The 19,298-nt window shown below is 45.1% G+C and overlaps 1 protein-coding gene across 1 annotated transcript in view; it reads right to left on the bottom strand.

Annotated features, from left to right (window-relative positions):
* The window catches only part of LOC116357763 (sterile alpha motif domain-containing protein 10-like), a 156,565-nt gene extending 140,494 nt beyond the window's left edge, over window positions 1-16,071 (bottom strand). The window contains exon 1 of the mRNA XM_031806348.1: window positions 15,858-16,071. Within this exon, the coding sequence (XP_031662208.1) occupies window positions 15,858-15,870 (13 nt within the window). The 5' untranslated portion in view covers window positions 15,871-16,071. The remainder of the gene's footprint in view (window positions 1-15,857) is intronic.
* Between the last annotated feature and the right edge of the window lie 3,227 nt (window positions 16,072-19,298).

Genomic DNA, 19,298 nt, shown 5'->3' with positions numbered 1-19,298 from the left:
GACAAGATCAGCCATCCACATAAAGAGAGGAACAAGATCAGCCATCCACATAGAGAGGAACAAGATCAGCAATCCACATAAAGAGAGGCACAAGATCAGCCATCCACATAAAGAGATGGACAAGATCAGCCATCCACATAAAGAGAGAGGAACAAGATCAGCCATCCACATAAAGAGATGGACAAGATCAGCCATCCACATAAAGAGAGGAACAAGATCAGCCATCCACATAAAGAGATGGACAAGATCAGCCATCCACATAAAGAGATGGACAAGATCAGCCATCCACATAAAGAGAGGAACAAGATCAGCCATCCACATAAAGAGAGAGGAACAAGATCAGCCATCCACATAAAGAGAGAGGAACAAGATCAGCCATCCACATAAAGAGAGGAACAAGATCAGCCATCCACATAAAGAGATGGACAAGATCAGCCATCCACATAAAGAGAGGAACAAGATCAGCCATCCACATAAAGAGAGAGGAACAAGATCAGCCATCCACATAAAGAGAGAGGAACAAGATCAGCCATCCACATAAAGAGAGAGGAACAAGATCAGCCATCCACATAAAGAGAGGCACAAGATCAGCCATCCACATAAAGAGAGGAACAAGATCAGCCATCCAGACGAACAAGATCAGCCATCCACATAAACAGAGGCACAAGATCAGCCATCCACATAAACAGAGGAACAAGATCAGCCATCCACATAAAGAGACGAACAAGATCAGCCATCCACATAAAGAGACGAACAAGATCAGCCATCCAGACGAACAAGATCAGCCATCCACATAAAGAGAGGAACCAGATTAGCCATCCACATAAACAGAGGAACAAGAGCAGCCATCCACATAAAGAGAGGAACAAGATCAGCCATCCACATAAAGAGAGGAACAAGATCAGCCATCCACATAAAGAGACGAACAAGATCAGCCATCCACATAAAGAGACGAACAAGATCAGCCATCCAGACGAACAAGATCAGCCATCCACATAAAGAGACGAACAAGATCAGCCATCCACATAAAGAGACGAACAAGATCAGCCATCCAGACGAACAAGATCAGCCATCCACATAAAGAGAGGAACAAGATCAGCCATCCACATAAAGAGAAGCACAAGATCAGTCATCCACATAAAGAAACAAACAAGATCAGCCATCCACATAAAGAGAGGAACAAGATCAGCCATCCACATAAAGAGACGAACAAGATCAGCCATCCACAAAGAGACGAACAAGATCAGCCATCCACATAAAGAGAGGAACAAGATTAGCCATGCACATAAAGAGAGGAACAAGATCAGCCATCCACATAAAGAGAGGAACAAGATGAGCCATCCACATAAGGAGAGGAACAAGATCAGCCATCCAGACGAACAAGAGCAGCCATCCACATAAAGAGAGGAACAAGATGAGCCATCCACATAAGGAGAGGAACAAGATCAGCCATCCAGACGATCAAGATCAGCCATCCACATAAAGAGAGGAACAAGATCAGCCATACACAAAGAGAGGAACAAGATTAGCCATCCACATAAAGAGAGGCACAAGATCAGCCATCCACATAAAGAGAGGCACAAGATCAGCCATCCAGACGAACAAGATCAGCCATCCACATAGAGGCACAAGATCAGCCATCCACATAAAGAGATGCACAAGATCAGCCATCCACATAAAGAGACGCACAAGAGCAGCCATCCACATAAAGAGAGGAACAAGAGCAGCCATCCACATAAAGAGACGAACAAGATCAGCCATCCAGACGAACAAGATCAGCCATCCACATAAAGAGAGGAACAAGATTAGCCATCCACATAAAGAGGAACCAGATTAGCCATCCACATAAAGAGAGGAACCAGATTAGCCATCCACATAAAGAGAGGAACCAGATTAGCCATCCACATAAAGAGAGGAACAAGATTAGCCATCCACATAAAGAGAGGAACAAGAGCAGCCATCCACATAAGGAGAGGAACAAGATCAGTCATCCAGACGAACAAGATCAGTCATCCACATAAAGAGAGGAACAAGATCAGCCATCCAGACGAACAAGATCAGCCATCCACATAAAGAGAGGAACAAGATCAGCCATCCACATAAAGAGAAGCACAAGATCAGTCATCCACATAAAGAAACAAACAAGATCAGCCATCCACATAAAGAGACGAACAAGATCAGCCATCCAGACGAACAAGATCAGCCATCCACCTAAAGAGAGGAACAAGATCAGCCATCCACATAAAGAGAAGCACAAGATCAGTCATCCACATAAAGAAACAAACAAGATCAGCCATCCACATAAAGAGACGAACAAGATCAGCCATCCAGACGAACAAGATCAGCCATCCACATAAAGAGAGGAACAAGATCAGCCATCCACATAAAGAGAAGCACAAGATCAGCCATCCACATAAAGAAACAAACAAGATCAGCCATCCACATAAAGAGACGAACAAGATCAGCCATCCACATAAAGAGGAACAAGATCAGCCATCCACATAAAGACAACAAGATCAGCCATCCACATAAAGAGACGAACAAGATCAGCCATCCACATAAAGAGACGAACAAGATCAGCCATCCACATAAAGAGAGGAACAAGATCAGCCATCCACATAAAGAGAGGAACAAGATCAGCCATCCACATAAAGAGAGGAACAAGATCAGCCATCCACATAAAGAGAGGAACAAGATCAGCCATCCACATAAAGAGAGGTACAAGAGCAGCCATCCACATAAAGAGAGGAACAAGATCAGCCATCCACATAAAGAGGCACAAGATCAGCCATCCACATAAAGAGAGGCAGAAGATCAGCCATCCACATAAAGAGAGGAACAAGATCAGCCATCCACATAAAGAAATGGACAAGATCAGCCATCCACATAAAGAAATGGACAAGATCAGCCATCCACATAAAGAGAGGAACAAGTTCAGTCATCCACATAGAGAGGAACAAGATTAGCCATCCACATAAAGAGAGGAACAAGATTAGCCATCCACATAAAGAGAGGAACAAGATTAGCCACCCACATAAAGAGAGGAACAAGATCAGCAATCCACATAAAGAGAGGAACAAGATCAGTCATCCACATAGAGAGGAACAAGATTAGCCATCCACATAAAGAGAGGAACAAGATTAGCCATCCACATAAAGAGAGGAACAAGATTAGCCATCCACATAAAGAGATGGACAAGATCAGCCATCCACATAAAGAGAGGAACAAGATCAGCCATCCACATAAAGAGATGGACAAGATCAGCCATCCACATAAAGAGAGGGACAAGATCAGCCATCCACATAAAGAGAGGAACAAGATCAGCCATCCACATAAAGAGAGAGGAACAAGATCAGCCATCCACATAAAGAGAGAGGAACAAGATCAGCCATCCACATAAAGAGAGGAACAAGATCAGCCATCCACATAAAGAGATGGACAAGATCAGCCATCCACATAAAGAGATGGACAAGATCAGCCATCCACATAAAGAGAGGCACAAGATCAGCCATCCACATAAAGAGAGAGGAACAAGATCAGCCATCCACATAAAGAGAGAGGAACAAGATCAGCCATCCACATAAAGAGAGGCACAAGATCAGCCATCCACATAAAGAGAGGAACAAGATCAGCCATCCAGACGAACAAGATCAGCCATCCACATAAACAGAGGCACAAGATCAGCCATCCACATAAACAGAGGAACAAGATCAGCCATCCACATAAAGAGATTAACAAGATCAGCCATCCACATAAAGAGAGGAACCAGATTAGCCATCCACATAAACAGAGGAACAAGAGCAGCCATCCACATAAAGAGAGGAACAAGATCAGCCATCCACATAAAGAGAGGAACAAGATCAGCCATCCACATAAAGAGAGGAACAAGATCAGCCATCCACATAAAGAGAGGAACAAGATCAGCCATCCACATAAAGAGACGAACAAGATCAGCCATCCACATAAAGAGACGAACAAGATCAGCCATCCAGACGAACAAGATCAGCCATCCACATAAAGAGACGAACAAGATCAGCCATCCACATAAAGAGACGAACAAGATCAGCCATCCAGACGAACAAGATCAGCCATCCACATAAAGAGAGGAACAAGATCAGCCATCCACATAAAGAGAAGCACAAGATCAGTCATCCACATAAAGAAACAAACAAGATCAGCCATCCACATAAAGAGAGGAACAAGATCAGCCATCCACATAAAGAGAGGAACAAGATCAGCCATCCACATAAAGAGACGAACAAGATCAGCCATCCACAAAGAGACGAACAAGATCAGCCATCCACATAAAGAGAGGAACAAGATTAGCCATGCACATAAAGAGAGGAACAAGATCAGCCATCCACATAAAGAGAGGAACAAGAGCAGCCATCCACATAAAGAGAGGAACAAGATGAGCCATCCACATAAGGAGAGGAACAAGATCAGCCATCCAGACGAACAAGAGCAGCCATCCACATAAAGAGAGGAACAAGATGAGCCATCCACATAAGGAGAGGAACAAGATCAGCCATCCAGACGATCAAGATCAGCCATCCACATAAAGAGAGGAACAAGATCAGCCATACACAAAGAGAGGAACAAGATTAGCCATCCACATAAAGAGAGGCACAAGATCAGCCATCCACATAAAGAGAGGCACAAGATCAGCCATCCAGACGAACAAGATCAGCCATCCACATAGAGGCACAAGATCAGCCATCCACATAAAGAGATGCACAAGATCAGCCATCCACATAAAGAGACGCACAAGAGCAGCCATCCACATAAAGAGAGGAACAAGAGCAGCCATCCACATAAAGAGACGAACAAGATCAGCCATCCAGACGTACAAGATCAGCCATCCACATAAAGAGAGGAACAAGATCAGCCATCCACATAAAGAGATTAACAAGATCAGCCATCCACATAAAGAGGAACAAGATAAGCAATCCACATAAAGAGAGAGGAACAAGATCAGCCATCCACATAAAGAGAGGAACAAGATCAGCCATCCACATAAAGAGGCACAGGATCAGCCATCCACATAAAGAGGCACAAGATCAGCCATCCACATAAAGAGGCACAAGATCAGCCATCCACATAAAGAGAGGAACAAGATCAGCCATCCACATAAAGAAATGGACAAGATCAGCCATCCACATAAAGAAATGGACAAGATCAGCCATCCACATAAAGAGAGGAACAAGATCAGTCATCCACATAGAGAGGAACAAGATTAGCCATCCACATAAAGAGAGGAACAAGATTAGCCACCCACATAAAGAGAGGAACAAGATCAGCAATCCACATAAAGAGAGGCACAAGATCAGCCATCCACATAAAGAGATGGACAAGATCAGCCATCCACATAAAGAGAGGAACAAGATCAGCCATCCACATAAAGAGAGAGGAACAAGATCAGCCATCCACATAAAGAGAGAGGAACAAGATCAGCCATCCACATAAAGAGAGGCACAAGATCAGCCATCCACATAAAGAGAGGAACAAGATCAGCCATCCAGACGAACAAGATCAGCCATCCACATAAACAGAGGCACAAGATCAGCCATCCACATAAACATAGGAACAAGATCAGCCATCCACATAGAGATTAACAAGATCAGCCATCCACATAAAGAGAGGAACAAGATCAGCCATCCACATAAAGAGAGGAACAAGATTAGCCATCCACATAAAGAGAGGAACAAGATTAGCCATCCACATAAAGAGAGGAACAAGATTAGCCATCCACATAAAGAGAGGAACAAGATCAGCCATCCACATAAAGAGAGGAACAAGATCAGCCATCCACATAAAGAGAGGAACAAGATTAGCCATCCACATAAAGAGAGGAACAAGATTAGCCATCCACATAAAGAGAGGAACAAGATTAGCCATCCACATAAAGAGAGGAACAAGATTAGCCATCCACATAAAGAGAGGAACAAGATTAGCCATCCACATAAGGAGAGGAACAAGATTAGCCATCCACATAAAGAGAGGAACAAGAGCAGCCATCCACATAAGGAGAGGAACAAGATCAGCCATCCAGACGAACAAGATCAGTCATCCACATAAAGAGAGGAACAAGATCAGCCATCCAGACGAACAAGATCAGCCATCCACATAAAGAGAGGAACAAGATCAGCCATCCACATAAAGAGAAGCACAAGATCAGTCATCCACATAAAGAAACAAACAAGATCAGCCATCCACATAAAGAGACGAACAAGATCAGCCATCCACATAAAGAGACGAACAAGATCAGCCATCCAGACGAACAAGATCAGCCATCCACCTAAAGAGAGGAACAAGATCAGCCATCCACATAAAGAGAAGCACAAGATCAGTCATCCACATAAAGAAACAAACAAGATCAGCCATCCACATAAAGAGAGGAACAAGATCAGCCATCCACATAAAGACAACAAGATCAGCCATCCACATAAAGAGACGAACAAGATCAGCCATCCACATAAAGAGAGGACCAAGATCAGCCATCCACATAAAGAGAGGAACAAGATCAGCCATCCACATAAAGAGAGGAACAAGATCAGCCATCCACATAAAGAGATGGACAAGATCAGCCATCCACAGAGAGGAACAAGATTAGCCATCCACATAAAGAGAGGAACAAGATTAGCCACCCACATAAAGAGAGGAACAAGATCAGCCATCCACATAAAGAGAGGCACAAGATCAGCCATCCACATAAAGAGAGGCACAAGATCAGCCATCCACATAAAGAGAGAGGAACAAGATCAGCCATCCACATAAAGAGAGGAACAAGATGAGCCATCCACATAAGGAGAGGAACAAGATCAGCCATCCAGACGATCAAGATCAGCCATCCACATAAAGAGACGAACAAGATCAGCCATCCAGACGAACAAGATCAGCCATCCACATAAAGAGAGGAACAAGATCAGCCATACACAAAGAGAGGAACAAGATTAGCCATCCACATAAAGAGAGGCACAAGATCAGCCATCCACATAAAGAGAGGCACAAGATCAGCCATCCACATAAAGAGAGGCACAAGATCAGCCATCCAGACGAACAAGATCAGCCATCCACATAAAGAGAGGCACAAGATCAGCCATCCACATAAAGAGACGAACAAGATCAGCCATCCAGACGAACAAGATCAGCCATCCACATAAAGAGATGCACAAGATCAGCCATCCACATAAAGAGACGCACAAGAGCAGCCATCCACATAAAGAGAGGAACAAGAGCAGCCATCCACATAAAGAGACGAACAAGATCAGCCATCCAGACGAACAAGATCAGCCATCCACATAAAGAGACGCACAAGAGCAGCCATCCAGACGAACAAGATCAGCCATCCACATAAAGAGACGCACAAGAGCAGCCATCCACAAAGAGAGGAACAAGAGCAGCCATCCACATAAAGAGACGAACAAGATCAGCCATCCAGACGAACAAGATCAGCCATCCACATAAAGAGAGGAACAAGATCAGCCATCCACATAAAGAGAGGAACAAGATCAGCCATACACAAAGAGAGGAACAAGATTAGCCATCCACATAAAGAGAGGAACAAGATTAGCCATCCACATAAAGAGAGGCACAAGATCAGCCATCCACATAAAGAGAGGCACAAGATCAGCCATCCAGACGAACAAGATCAGCCATCCACATAAAGAGAGGCACAAGATCAGCCATCCAGACGAACAAGATCAGCCATCCACATAAAGAGAGGCACAAGATCAGCCATCCACATAAAGAGATGCACAAGATCAGCCATCCACATAAAGAGACGCACAAGAGCAGCCATCCACATAAAGAGAGGAACAAGAGCAGCCATCCACATAAAGAGAGGAACAAGAGCAGCCATCCACATAAAGAGACGAACAAGATCAGCCATCCAGACGAACAAGATCAGCCATCCACATAAAGAGATGCACAAGATCAGCCATCCACATAAAGAGACGCACAAGAGCAGCCATCCACATAAAGAGAGGAACAAGAGCAGCCATCCACATAAAGAGACGAACAAGATCAGCCATCCAGACGAACAAGATCAGCCATCCACATAAAGAGAGGAACAAGATCAGCCATCCACATAAAGAGATTAACAAGATCAGCCATCCACATAAAGAGGAACAAGATAAGCAGTCCACATAAAGAGAGGAACAAGATCAGCCATCCACATAAAGAGAGGAACAAGATCAGCCATCCACATAAAGAGGCACAAGATCAGCCATCCACATAAAGAGAGGCAGAAGATCAGCCATCCACATAAAGAGAGGCAGAAGATCAGCCATCCACATAAAGAAATGGACAAGATCAGCCATCCACATAAAGAAATGGACAAGATCAGCCATCCACATAAAGAGAGGAACAAGATCAGTCATCCACATAGAGAGGAACAAGATCAGCCATCCACATAAAGAGAGGAACAAGATCAGCAATCCACATAAAGAGAGGCACAAGATCAGCCATCCACATAAAGAGATGGACAAGATCAGCCATCCACATAAAGAGAGGAACAAGATTAGCCATCCACATAAAGAGAGAGGAACAAGATCAGCCATCCACATAAAGAGAGGCACAAGATCAGCCATCCAGACGAACAAGATCAGCCATCCACATAAAGAGATTAACAAGATCAGCCATCCACATAAAGAGATTAACAAGATGAGCCATCCACATAAAGAGAGGAACAAGATCAGCCATCCACATAAAGAGAGGAACAAGATCAGCCATCCACATAAAGAGATGGACAAGATCAGCCATCCACATAAAGAGATGGACAAGATCAGTCATCCACATAAAGAGAGGAACAAGATCAGTCATCCACATAGAGAGGGACAAGATCAGCCATCCACATAAAGAGAGAGGAACAAGATCAGCCATCCAGACGAACAAGATCAGCCATCCACATAAAGAGAGGCACAAGATCAGCCATCCACATAAAGAGATGGACAAGATCAGCCATCCACATAAAGAGATGCACAAGATCAGCCATCCACATAAAGAGACGCACAAGAGCAGCCATCCACATAAAGAGAGGAACAAGAGCAGCCATCCACATAAAGAGAGGAACAAGATCAGCCATCCAGACGAACAAGATCAGCCATCCACATAAAGAGAGGAACAAGAGCAGCCATCCACATAAAGAGAGGAACAAGAGCAGCCATCCACATAAAGAGAGGAACAAGAGCAGCCATCCACATAAAGAGAGGAACAAGATCAGCCATCCACATAAAGAGAGGAACAAGAGCAGCCATCCACATGAAGAGAGGAACAAGATCAGCCATCCACATAAAGAGAGGAACAAGATCAGCCATCCACATAAAGAAAGGAACCAGATCAGTCATCCACATAAAGAGAGGAACAAGATCAGCCATCCACATAAAGAGAGGAACAAGATCAGCCATCCACATAAAGAGACGCACAAGAGCAGCCATCCACATAAAGAGAGGAACAAGAGCAGCCATCCACATAAAGAGAGGAACAAGATCAGCCATCCAGACGAACAAGATCAGCCATCCACATAAAGAGAGGAACAAGAGCAGCCATCCACATAAAGAGAGGAACAAGAGCAGCCATCCACATAAAGAGAGGAACAAGAGCAGCCATCCACATAAAGAGAGGAACAAGATCAGCCATCCACATAAAGAGAGGAACAAGAGCAGCCATCCACATGAAGAGAGGAACAAGATCAGCCATCCACATAAAGAGAGGAACAAGATCAGCCATCCACATAAAGAAAGGAACCAGATCAGTCATCCACATAAAGAGAGGAACAAGATCAGCCATCCACATAAAGAGAGGAACAAGATCAGCCATCCACATAAAGAGAGGAACAAGAGCAGCCATCCACATGAAGAGAGGAACAAGATCAGCCATCCACATAAAGAGAGGAACAAGATCAGCCATCCACATAAAGAAAGGAACCAGATCAGTCATCCACATAAAGAGAGGAACAAGATCAGCCATCCACATAAAGAGGAACAAGATCAGCCATCCACATAAAGAGGAACAAGATCAGCCATCCAGACGCACAAGAGCAGCCATCCACATAAAGAGACGCACAAGAGCAGCCCAGAGACAAAGTCACACAGAGTAGCACCAAGCTGAAACTGTATTCAGGCCAGTTCATGACCTCTTTAGGCCTGTTTGTGACAGTGTGTTTTACGTGGCCAGAAACACACCCTTGAGTTTGAAATAGTTGAGGCTAGTCAACAGCCATTACTGTCAGGTTCTACATGCGAGCGCCTTGGGCTCATTAACTTCACCATCCCAGCTGATCTCAACATTATATACAAAGTCCAGGCTGGGCCCCTGAGCAAGGAGACACTCCTAAGCAAGTACCATGATGTCTTCAACGCACGAAGGCCAGAGTCTTCACGCTCGTGGATGCCAGAGATGCCTTCCTGCAGTGCAACCTCGATGAGCCCAGCAGCTACATGGCCACCTGTTGGACACCTGGGGCAGGAAGAGGTGGTTGAAGCTTCCGTTTTGTGTCTCTGTGGCTCCAGAGGTGTATCAGCGGAAACAGCAAGAGCTGTTGATGGGACTCAGTGGCGTGGAACCCATAGTAGATGACATCCTCGTAGTGGGCTGTGGGGACAGTGATGAGGAGGCAGAATGTGACCATGACGCCAAGCTGCTGGCCCTGATGGTCAGATGCAGATAGGTCAAGCTAAGGCTAAGCATAAACAAGCTTCAGTTTGAAAGTGCCAGCGGTCTGCTTTCATGGGCACATCTTGTCCTCCACCGGATTGAAGGCGGATCCTAAAAAGTGAAGGCTGTCTTGGAAATGCCCCACCCATCTGACGTGAAGGGAGTGCAGCGCTTCGTCGGATTCGTCACCTATCTGGCCAAATTCCTCCCGCGGCTCTCTGAAGTGTGTGAGCCACTAAGGAGGCTCATGGACAAGGACACCATCTGGCATTGGCTCCCAAAACATGACGCAGCGGTGAGGAAAATAAAACAACTGGTCACCCAGACACCTGTACTGCGATACTACAATGTGTCAAAACCTGTCACGATTCAGAGTGACTCAAGCCAGTATGGACTTGGCTTTCGCCTCATGCAGGAGGGCCAGCCTGTGGCATTCGCCTCATGCAGGAGGGCCAGCCTGTGGCATTCGCCTCATGCAGGAGGGCCAGCCTGTGGCGTTCGCCTCATGCAGGAGGGCCAGCCTGTGGCGTTCGCCTCTAGGGCACTCACCCCAACAGAGCAGAACTATGCCCAGATAGAGAATAGAGGTCGACCGATTATGATTTTTCAACGCCGATACCGATTATTGGAGGACCAAAAAAAGCCGATATCGATTAATCGTCCGAGTTAAAAAAAATATGTATTTGTAATAATGACAATTACAACAATACTGAATTAATACTTATTTTAACATAATATAATACATCAATAAAAATCCATTTAGCCTCAAGTAAATAATGAAATGTTCAATTTAAATAATGCAAAGTGTTGGAGAAGAACGTAGAAGTGCAATATGTGCTATGTAAGAAAGCTAACGTTTCAGTTCCTTGCTCAGAACATGAGAACATATGAAAGCTGGTGGTTCCTTTTAACATGAGTCTTCAATATTCAGAGGTAAGAAGTTTTAGGTTGTAGTTATTATAGGACTATTTCCCTCTATACCATTTGTATTTCATTAACCTTTGACTATTGGATGTTCTTATAGGCACTTTAGTATTGCCAGTGTAACAGTATAGCTTCCGTCCCTCTCCTCGCTCCTCCCTGGGCTCGAACCAGCAACACAACGACAACAGCCACCACATCGAAGCGTTACCCATACAGAGCAAGGGAAACAACCACCCCAAGGCTCAGAGCGAGTGAAGTTTAAAACGCTATTAGTGCGAGCTAACTAGCCAGCCATTTCACTTCGGTTACACCAGCCTCATCTCGGGAGTTGATAGGTTTGAAGTCATAAACAGCGCAATGCTTGACGCACAACGAAGAGCTGCTGGCAAAGCGCACAAAAGTGCTGTTTGAATGAATGTTTACTTGCCTGCTTCTGCCTACCACCGCTCAGTCAGATACTTGTATGCTTGTATGCTCAGTCAGATTATATGCAACGCAGGACACGCTAGATAGAATCTAGTAATATCATCAACTATGGGTAGTTAACTAGTGATTATGATTGATTGTTTTTTATAAGATAAGTTTAATGCTAGCTACCTTGGCTTACTGCATTTGCGTAACAGGCAGTCTCCTCGTGGAGTGCAACGAGAGAGAGGCAGGTCGTTAATTGCGTTGGACAGGTTAACTGTAAGGTTGCAAGATTGAATCCCCCGAGCTGACAAGGTGAAAATCTGTCTTTCTGCCCCTGAACAAGGCAGTTAACCCACCGTTCCTAGGCCATTGTCATTGAAAATAACAATGTGTTCTTAACTGACTTGCCTCGTTAAATAAAGATGAAATAAAGGTGTAAAAAAATAATAATTAAAAAAAAGGCTAATCAATGTCCAAAAATACCGATTTCTGATTGATATGAGAACTTGAAATCGGCCCTAATTAAATCAGCCATTCCGATTAAATCGGGCGACCTGTAATAGAGAAGGGGTGCCTCAACATTGTGTTTGCATGCCAACGCTTCCACCACTACCTGTACGGGCGCGACAATATTACCGCAGAGACAGATCACAAGCCCCTTATTGCTATATTCAGCAATCCTCTCCTGAATGCCCCAAAACGACTGCAGAGCATGCTACTGGCCCTACAAAACTACAACCTCAAGGTGGTGTATAAGCCAGGGCCGGAGATGTATGTAAGTGACACGCTCAGCAGGGCTACTGCATCAGGCACTCACACACGCTCCATGCATGAACAACACGCAGTGTGCAGCTTACAAACAGAGTAAGTGGATGTTGAACACATCAACCAGGCAGACTACCTCAATGTTACGGACCAGCGCCTTATACAAATCAGACAGCACGCAGACAGGGACGAGCAACTCCAGGCATTGAGGTCTGTGATTCTGATGGGCTGGTCCGACTGCAAGGAAGAAACTGCTTTAGCAATCAGAGAATATTGGCCAGTCAAAGAGGAGCTCAGTGTTCAAAACGGAGTAATATTCAAGGATCAGAGAGTCGTTATTCCCCGGTCTCTGCGCCCTGAGATGTTGGCACGTGTGCACTCAAGTCACATAGGAGGTGAGGTCTGTTACAAACAAGCACGTGACACACTGTATTGGCCAGGAATGCAGAGTGAAATCAAAGACTATGTCAGTAAATGCACAGTCTGCAATGAATATGCCATTGAGTAACAGAGAGAGACAATGATGTCCCACGAGCTACCGATGCGCCCCTGGCAGATAGTAAGTCTAGATCTCTTCCAGCACAGTGGCAAAGACTTTCTGCTGGTAGTCGATCATTACTCAGACTTTTGGGAGATTGACCTCCTCCCCGACCTCTCAGCAGAGACAACGATCAAACGCTGCAAGGCTCAGTTTGCCCGCTATGGCCAGCCAGATAGTGTAATTTCAGACAATGGACGTCAATTCTCCGGAGTTGAGTTCCGAAAATTTGCTGCAGGATGGGAATTCGAGCACGTCACTTCATCACCACGACACCCAAAAGCTAATGGGAAGGCGGAGTCCGCAGTAAAAATCGCAAAGAACCTCTGCAAAAAGGCTCTGCGAGAGGGCAAAGATGCCTGGAAAGCAATCCTGCCGTGGCGCAATCCCCCGACAGAAGGCATGGATAGCAGCCCGGCCCAGCGCTTCATGGCACGGTGCTTAAAAGCAGCTCTGCCAGTAGTGAAGCTACGTCACAGAAGACAGGTCTCCAAGTACATCTACGACAAATCAGCAAAATACTTACCTGAGCTCAGGGTGGGTGAAACGGTGCGAATGAAGCCACTACCAGGGGACCGGACAGGCCTCTGGAGACTCGGATCCTGTGTACAGAAAGTGGCACCACGCTCCTACTTGGTCGAAGTGAATGGATCACTGTACCGTCGACCAGGGTTGACCTTCGGATTGCTGAGCCAGCACCTACTCAGAACCCCGATGGTCAAAGGGGTCGCATGACAAAAGACGGAACCCCAGCAAGTCACATGGGGACTGAGGCAATGGGCGAAGAGCCAGGGGATCACAGGTCGGCTGCTCCCTCGCCCATCAATTCTCCCCTTAGACATTCTGGTGACACGCCTGTGCGGGAACCCGCAGTCCTCGCAGACAAGCTCCCTGTCTTTTCACGCTGCGGGCATCTGTCCCAGCCACCAAAAAGACTTCATCTGTAGGTTTCCCATCAGGGATTGTTGACAGAGATAAAAGTGAAGAGAATATCAAAATGTGTTGTTGTTACCTGAAAAAATTAAATAAAATAAAAAAATACTAAACTGTTCATGTTGGAAATTATTACTAGGCTTGTTTTGTTAGTGAATTGACACCTACTGTCCTATTTTATTAAAGGGAAGATGTTATGGGTTTAAGATGGCACAGTGATGCCATCTGTTGGTAAATGTTCATTACTGCAACTCATGTGTTTTACCGGTGTGCTTGAGATACCCGGATGTATTGTGATGCACTGAATAAGACTGGTTACTCGCATCAATACCTCTGTCTCATCATTTAACATTCAAACAACATTCGATAAAGAATGCACCGCAACTGCGACACAATGTTGTAAGGCAAACGCAGCGTTTCACTGGAAATGAATGTACTTCTGGTGTACCAAAACGCTAAAATATTGTCGGTGTGATAGAGGCGTACTGTAAGCAAGCGGTCGGATCTGCTGGCTGAAGTAAACATGAGAACATGCCGCCGCAATATTTGCAGCCATATGTGATATCTTTCTAGGAGCTGATCTATCATCAGAATAGTGGAATGATTATAATGTTAGGGTAAACTGACTTTCTTTCGGGGACCTATTAGACACATGCCTCAACCACGCACTTAGAAGAACATTCTCTCTACCTGGTGATTTGGGAAACGCATGTTACTTCGGCCGTTGCAGGAAAGATGCATTGTCAAAAACAGTCCGAAACCTAAATTCCATAGCTATCGGGAAACCGGGCCCTGTTCAATTCCCCAACACACGTGGGGTGTGCAGAAGCCGTGTATGTGTGACACAGTGTCAGTAACTCCGAGACAGACTCTGTCTGTGGGAAAGTCATCTGTAATTTTCATCCCAGAAATGCGTATTTTAATGCAGTGAAGTCCACCCACCAAAACCCAATAGGACACAGTCAAGGGGTGGGTATAATTTATGTTACGTTCCAACAGGAATCTGTTCCCAAAACGTCTTAAATAACAAGGTTTCCAACAAACACATACAAAGTTGTATAGCTGCAGAATAAGATACCAGGTAGTGGGTGGCCTATTTCATTAAGTTTTTCACTCACCTAGATGCCTATTCGGCAGCTAGGTGAATTGATCATGCTACTTTGTAAGCGTTGTTTGTTGGCAACCTTGTACTTTACGTTTTTGGAACAGATTCCTGTTGGAACGTTCCACAAATTATACCCACCCCAGTCAAGGTTCTTATGAAAGATGACTTCAAGGACTGAGGCTACTGAAACAAAACGCAATATGTGAGTGATTAACTACAGACATACCAGTTCAAACTTCCTAGAAATGTCCCACCTTATTTATCCTCTACGGATGTTGATCCTTATGCAACATTTACAAAGAACAAGAGGATATCTTACAAGTCCCCCATTTATTGACGTCCTCATAAATTCACCCTAATAAGCTAAGTAAGTAAATATGTTTTTATTGATGTTGACAAGAGAACCCCCACCACAGGTCTGGGAGGGATAGAAGCCCCCGGCTTACAAATACCCTTACCTCTATTTTACAAAAGATATACCAACGATTCAAATGAGTCGTTTCATAAATAAAACAGCGCTCTTACCGTCCACAGCCATAGTCGGTCTCAGTGTATATCTCTTTGTGGTTGCCTCAGTTATCGTCTCCCATTGCTTCTCTGTATCTGGCTGGATGGCAAAGTGTGAGCGCACGGTTTGTCACTCGCCTACTGGGTGCTTATGAGGCACGGTGTATACTGATAGACAGAGCACACCGTCTCCTCCGAACGTTTGTTTTCGTTGGTCAGCTACCAATCGACTCTCTTGTTGTTAACCCCTCACCCTTTTCGGACCTGACCGCCGAGAGACAAGAGGTCACCAACGAAACCTTATTTTTGTGTGTTTATTTTATGATACTTTTCGTTGTTGGACTGTGAAATCACCAGGATATCAGCTCAAATTGATTTTAATTTAGGATATCTGTTCCTGAGTATTCCCACGCATAGAGGCATGTGTGATCACATCCCAATGTGAAGGTGTGAAATTATATCTGTTTGGGATTCTTCCGGTCAATTTGCAGTGTACAAATGATTTATCACTATGGTTCAGACCCCCTGACCATCCACTCAATGGCAGAAGGTCATTCGTGACCCCAAGGCTATAATATGAAGCCTAATTGGCTAATAATTTATGCTAAAAATAGCCTATTAAATGATAAGAGAAATATATATATCCATTGGGGGAAAGCCAAGAGTAGACCATTCTGATACACAACTGTCCACCTCAATCGTTCTCAATGGCTGCAATTACCAAGATAGCAATAAATAAAACAATTATAAATTGTAGGCTATTGCAAGGTCATTTGATTAGATGAAGAATAATCAAATGAATGGAGCAGAGATAATTCCAGGCATTGTGTTGTTCCAGTAACTAGATTTGTCTGATTACAGAGGACATCTGGATATGGTTGTTCATCAACTGGATCCATTACTCCTCATGAAAGAATCAGGATGATAGTCTAAAATCACAAGTTGAGAGCACAGGATGGTCAAAGAGGGCTCTGATTTTATTTAACAAGGCGAGTCAGTTAAGAACACATTCTTATTTTCAATGACATCCTAGAGACAGTGGGTTAATTGCCTTGTTCAGGGGCAGAACAACTGGTTCTTACCTTGTCAGTTCGGGGATTTGATCCAGCGACCTTTCATATACTGGCCCAACGCTCTAACCACTAGGCTACCTGCTGCCTTCAGCTTGACTGCGCCAGCTGCACTGAGACAGGGAGGAAACAAAAGGTTTGCAGCAAAAGCTACATTAACAAATAGCCACACACTGACTTCCACTATCTCTGTCACTCTATATGACTAGAACGCCACTGGGCATATTTTCTGTTGGATGAAAAACAATGGGATACACGGGACTAAAGGCCAAAGAAAGAAAGTGGAAAAGGGACTATTTTAATGTAATCTCTCAACTCAGTGTGCTAATTGATACGGTGGGTTTTCAGATATAAGAAGCCATCTATGGAGCATCAGTGGTATTCGTTGTAGAGCACAGAGATCTAAGTTCTACAGACTTTACAGACAAACGCAGAACAAAGTACTCGCTCTCCCATCAAGGCTTCATCACAGCACATGTTGACAGGAAGAGACCAGAGCACACACGCTCACAAGCAGACACAGGCATGCATGTGCACACGCACACACACACCGGATCTGTTTCCTGAAGAAAGCACTGCGTGCCAAAATGTTGATTAGATGTTCCAATTAAATAAATATTACATCAGATAGAACCTCACTGTCTGGTCCAAACTGTTATCCCAGTGTGTCTTTCCCTGGGACGGTGAAACTGCATCAGATAGATCCTCACTGTCTGGTCCAAACTGTTATCCCAGTGTGTCTCTCCCTGGGATGGTGAAACTGCATCAGATAGATCCTCACTGTCTGGTCCAAACTGTTATCCCAGTGTGTCTTTCCCTGGGACGGTGAAACTGCATCAGATGGATCCTCACTGTCTGGTCCAAACTGTTATCCCAGTGTGTCTTTCCCTGGGATGGTGAAACTGCATCAGATAGATCCTCACTGTCTGGTCCAAACTGTTATCCCAGTATGTCTCTCCCTGGGACGGTGAAACTGCATCAGATGGATCCTCACTGTCTGGTCCAAACTGTTATCCCAGTGTGTCTCTCCCTGGGATGGTGAAACTGCATCAGATAGATCCTCACTGTCTGGTCCAAACTGTTATCCCAGTGTGTCTCTCCCTGGGACGGTGAAACTGCATCAGATGGATCCTCACTGTCTGGTCCAAACTGTTATCCCAGTGTGTCTCTCCCTGGGATGGTGAAACTGCATCAGATGGATCCTCACTGTCTGGTCAAAACTGTTATCCCAGTGTGTCTCTCCCTGGGACGGTGAAACTGCATCAGATGGATCCTCACTGTCTGGTCCAAACTGTTATCCCAGTGTGTCTCTGCCTGGGACGGTGAAACTGCATCAGATGGATCCTCACTGTCTGGTCCAAACTGTTATCCCAGTGTGTCTCTCCCTGGGACGGTGAAACTGCATCAGATAGATCCTCACTGTCTGGTCCAAACTGTTATCCCAGTGTGTCTCTCCCTGGGATGGTGAAACTGCATCAGATGGATCCTTACTGTCTGGTCCAAACTGTTATCCCAGTGTGTCTTTCCCTGGGACGGTTAAACTGCATCAGATGGATCCTCACTGTCTGGTCCAAACTGTTATCCCAGTGTGTCTTTCCCTGGGATGGTGAAACTGCATCAGATGGATCCTCACTGTCTGGTCCAAACTGTTATCCCAGTGTGTCTTTCCCTGGGATGGTGAAACTGCATCAGATAGATCCTCACTGTCTGGTCCAAACTGTTATCCCAGTGTGTCTTTCCCTGGGATGGTGAAACTGCATCAGATAGATCCTCACTGTCTGGTCCAAACTGTTATCCCAGTGTCTCTCTCCCTGGGATGGTGAAACTGCATCAGATGGATCCTCACTGTCTGGTCCAAACTGTTATCCCAGTGTGTCTCTCCCTGGGACGGTGAAACTGCATCAGATAGATCCTCACTGTCTGGTCCAAACTGTTATCCCAGTGTGTCTCTCCCTGGGATGGTGAAACTGCATCAGATAGATCCTCACTGTCTGGTCCAAACTGTTATCCCAGTGTGTCTTTCCCTGGGACGGTGAAACTGCATCAGATGGATCCTCACTGTCTGGTCCAAACTGTTATCCCAGTGTGTCTTTCCCTGGGATGGTGAAACTGCATCAGATAGATCCTCACTGTCTGGTCCAAACTGTTATCCCAGTGTGTCTCGCCCTGGGATGGTGAAACTGCATCAGATGGATCCTCACTGTCTGGTCCAAACTGTTATCCCAGTGTGTCTCTCCCTGGGATGGTGAAACTGCATCAGATAGATCCTCACTGTCTGGTCCAAACTGTTATCCCAGTGTGTCTCTCCCTGGGACGGTGAAACTGCATCAGATGGATCCTCACTGTCTGGTCCAAACTGTTATCCCAGTGTGTCTCTCCCTGGGATGGT

The sequence above is a fragment of the Oncorhynchus kisutch genome, linkage group LG27 (assembly GCF_002021735.2).
Source record: "Oncorhynchus kisutch isolate 150728-3 linkage group LG27, Okis_V2, whole genome shotgun sequence".
Lineage (NCBI taxonomy): Eukaryota > Metazoa > Chordata > Actinopteri > Salmoniformes > Salmonidae > Oncorhynchus > Oncorhynchus kisutch.
The sequence above is the reverse complement of the archived record's forward strand: the minus strand, read 5'-3'. Positions and strand labels throughout refer to the sequence as shown.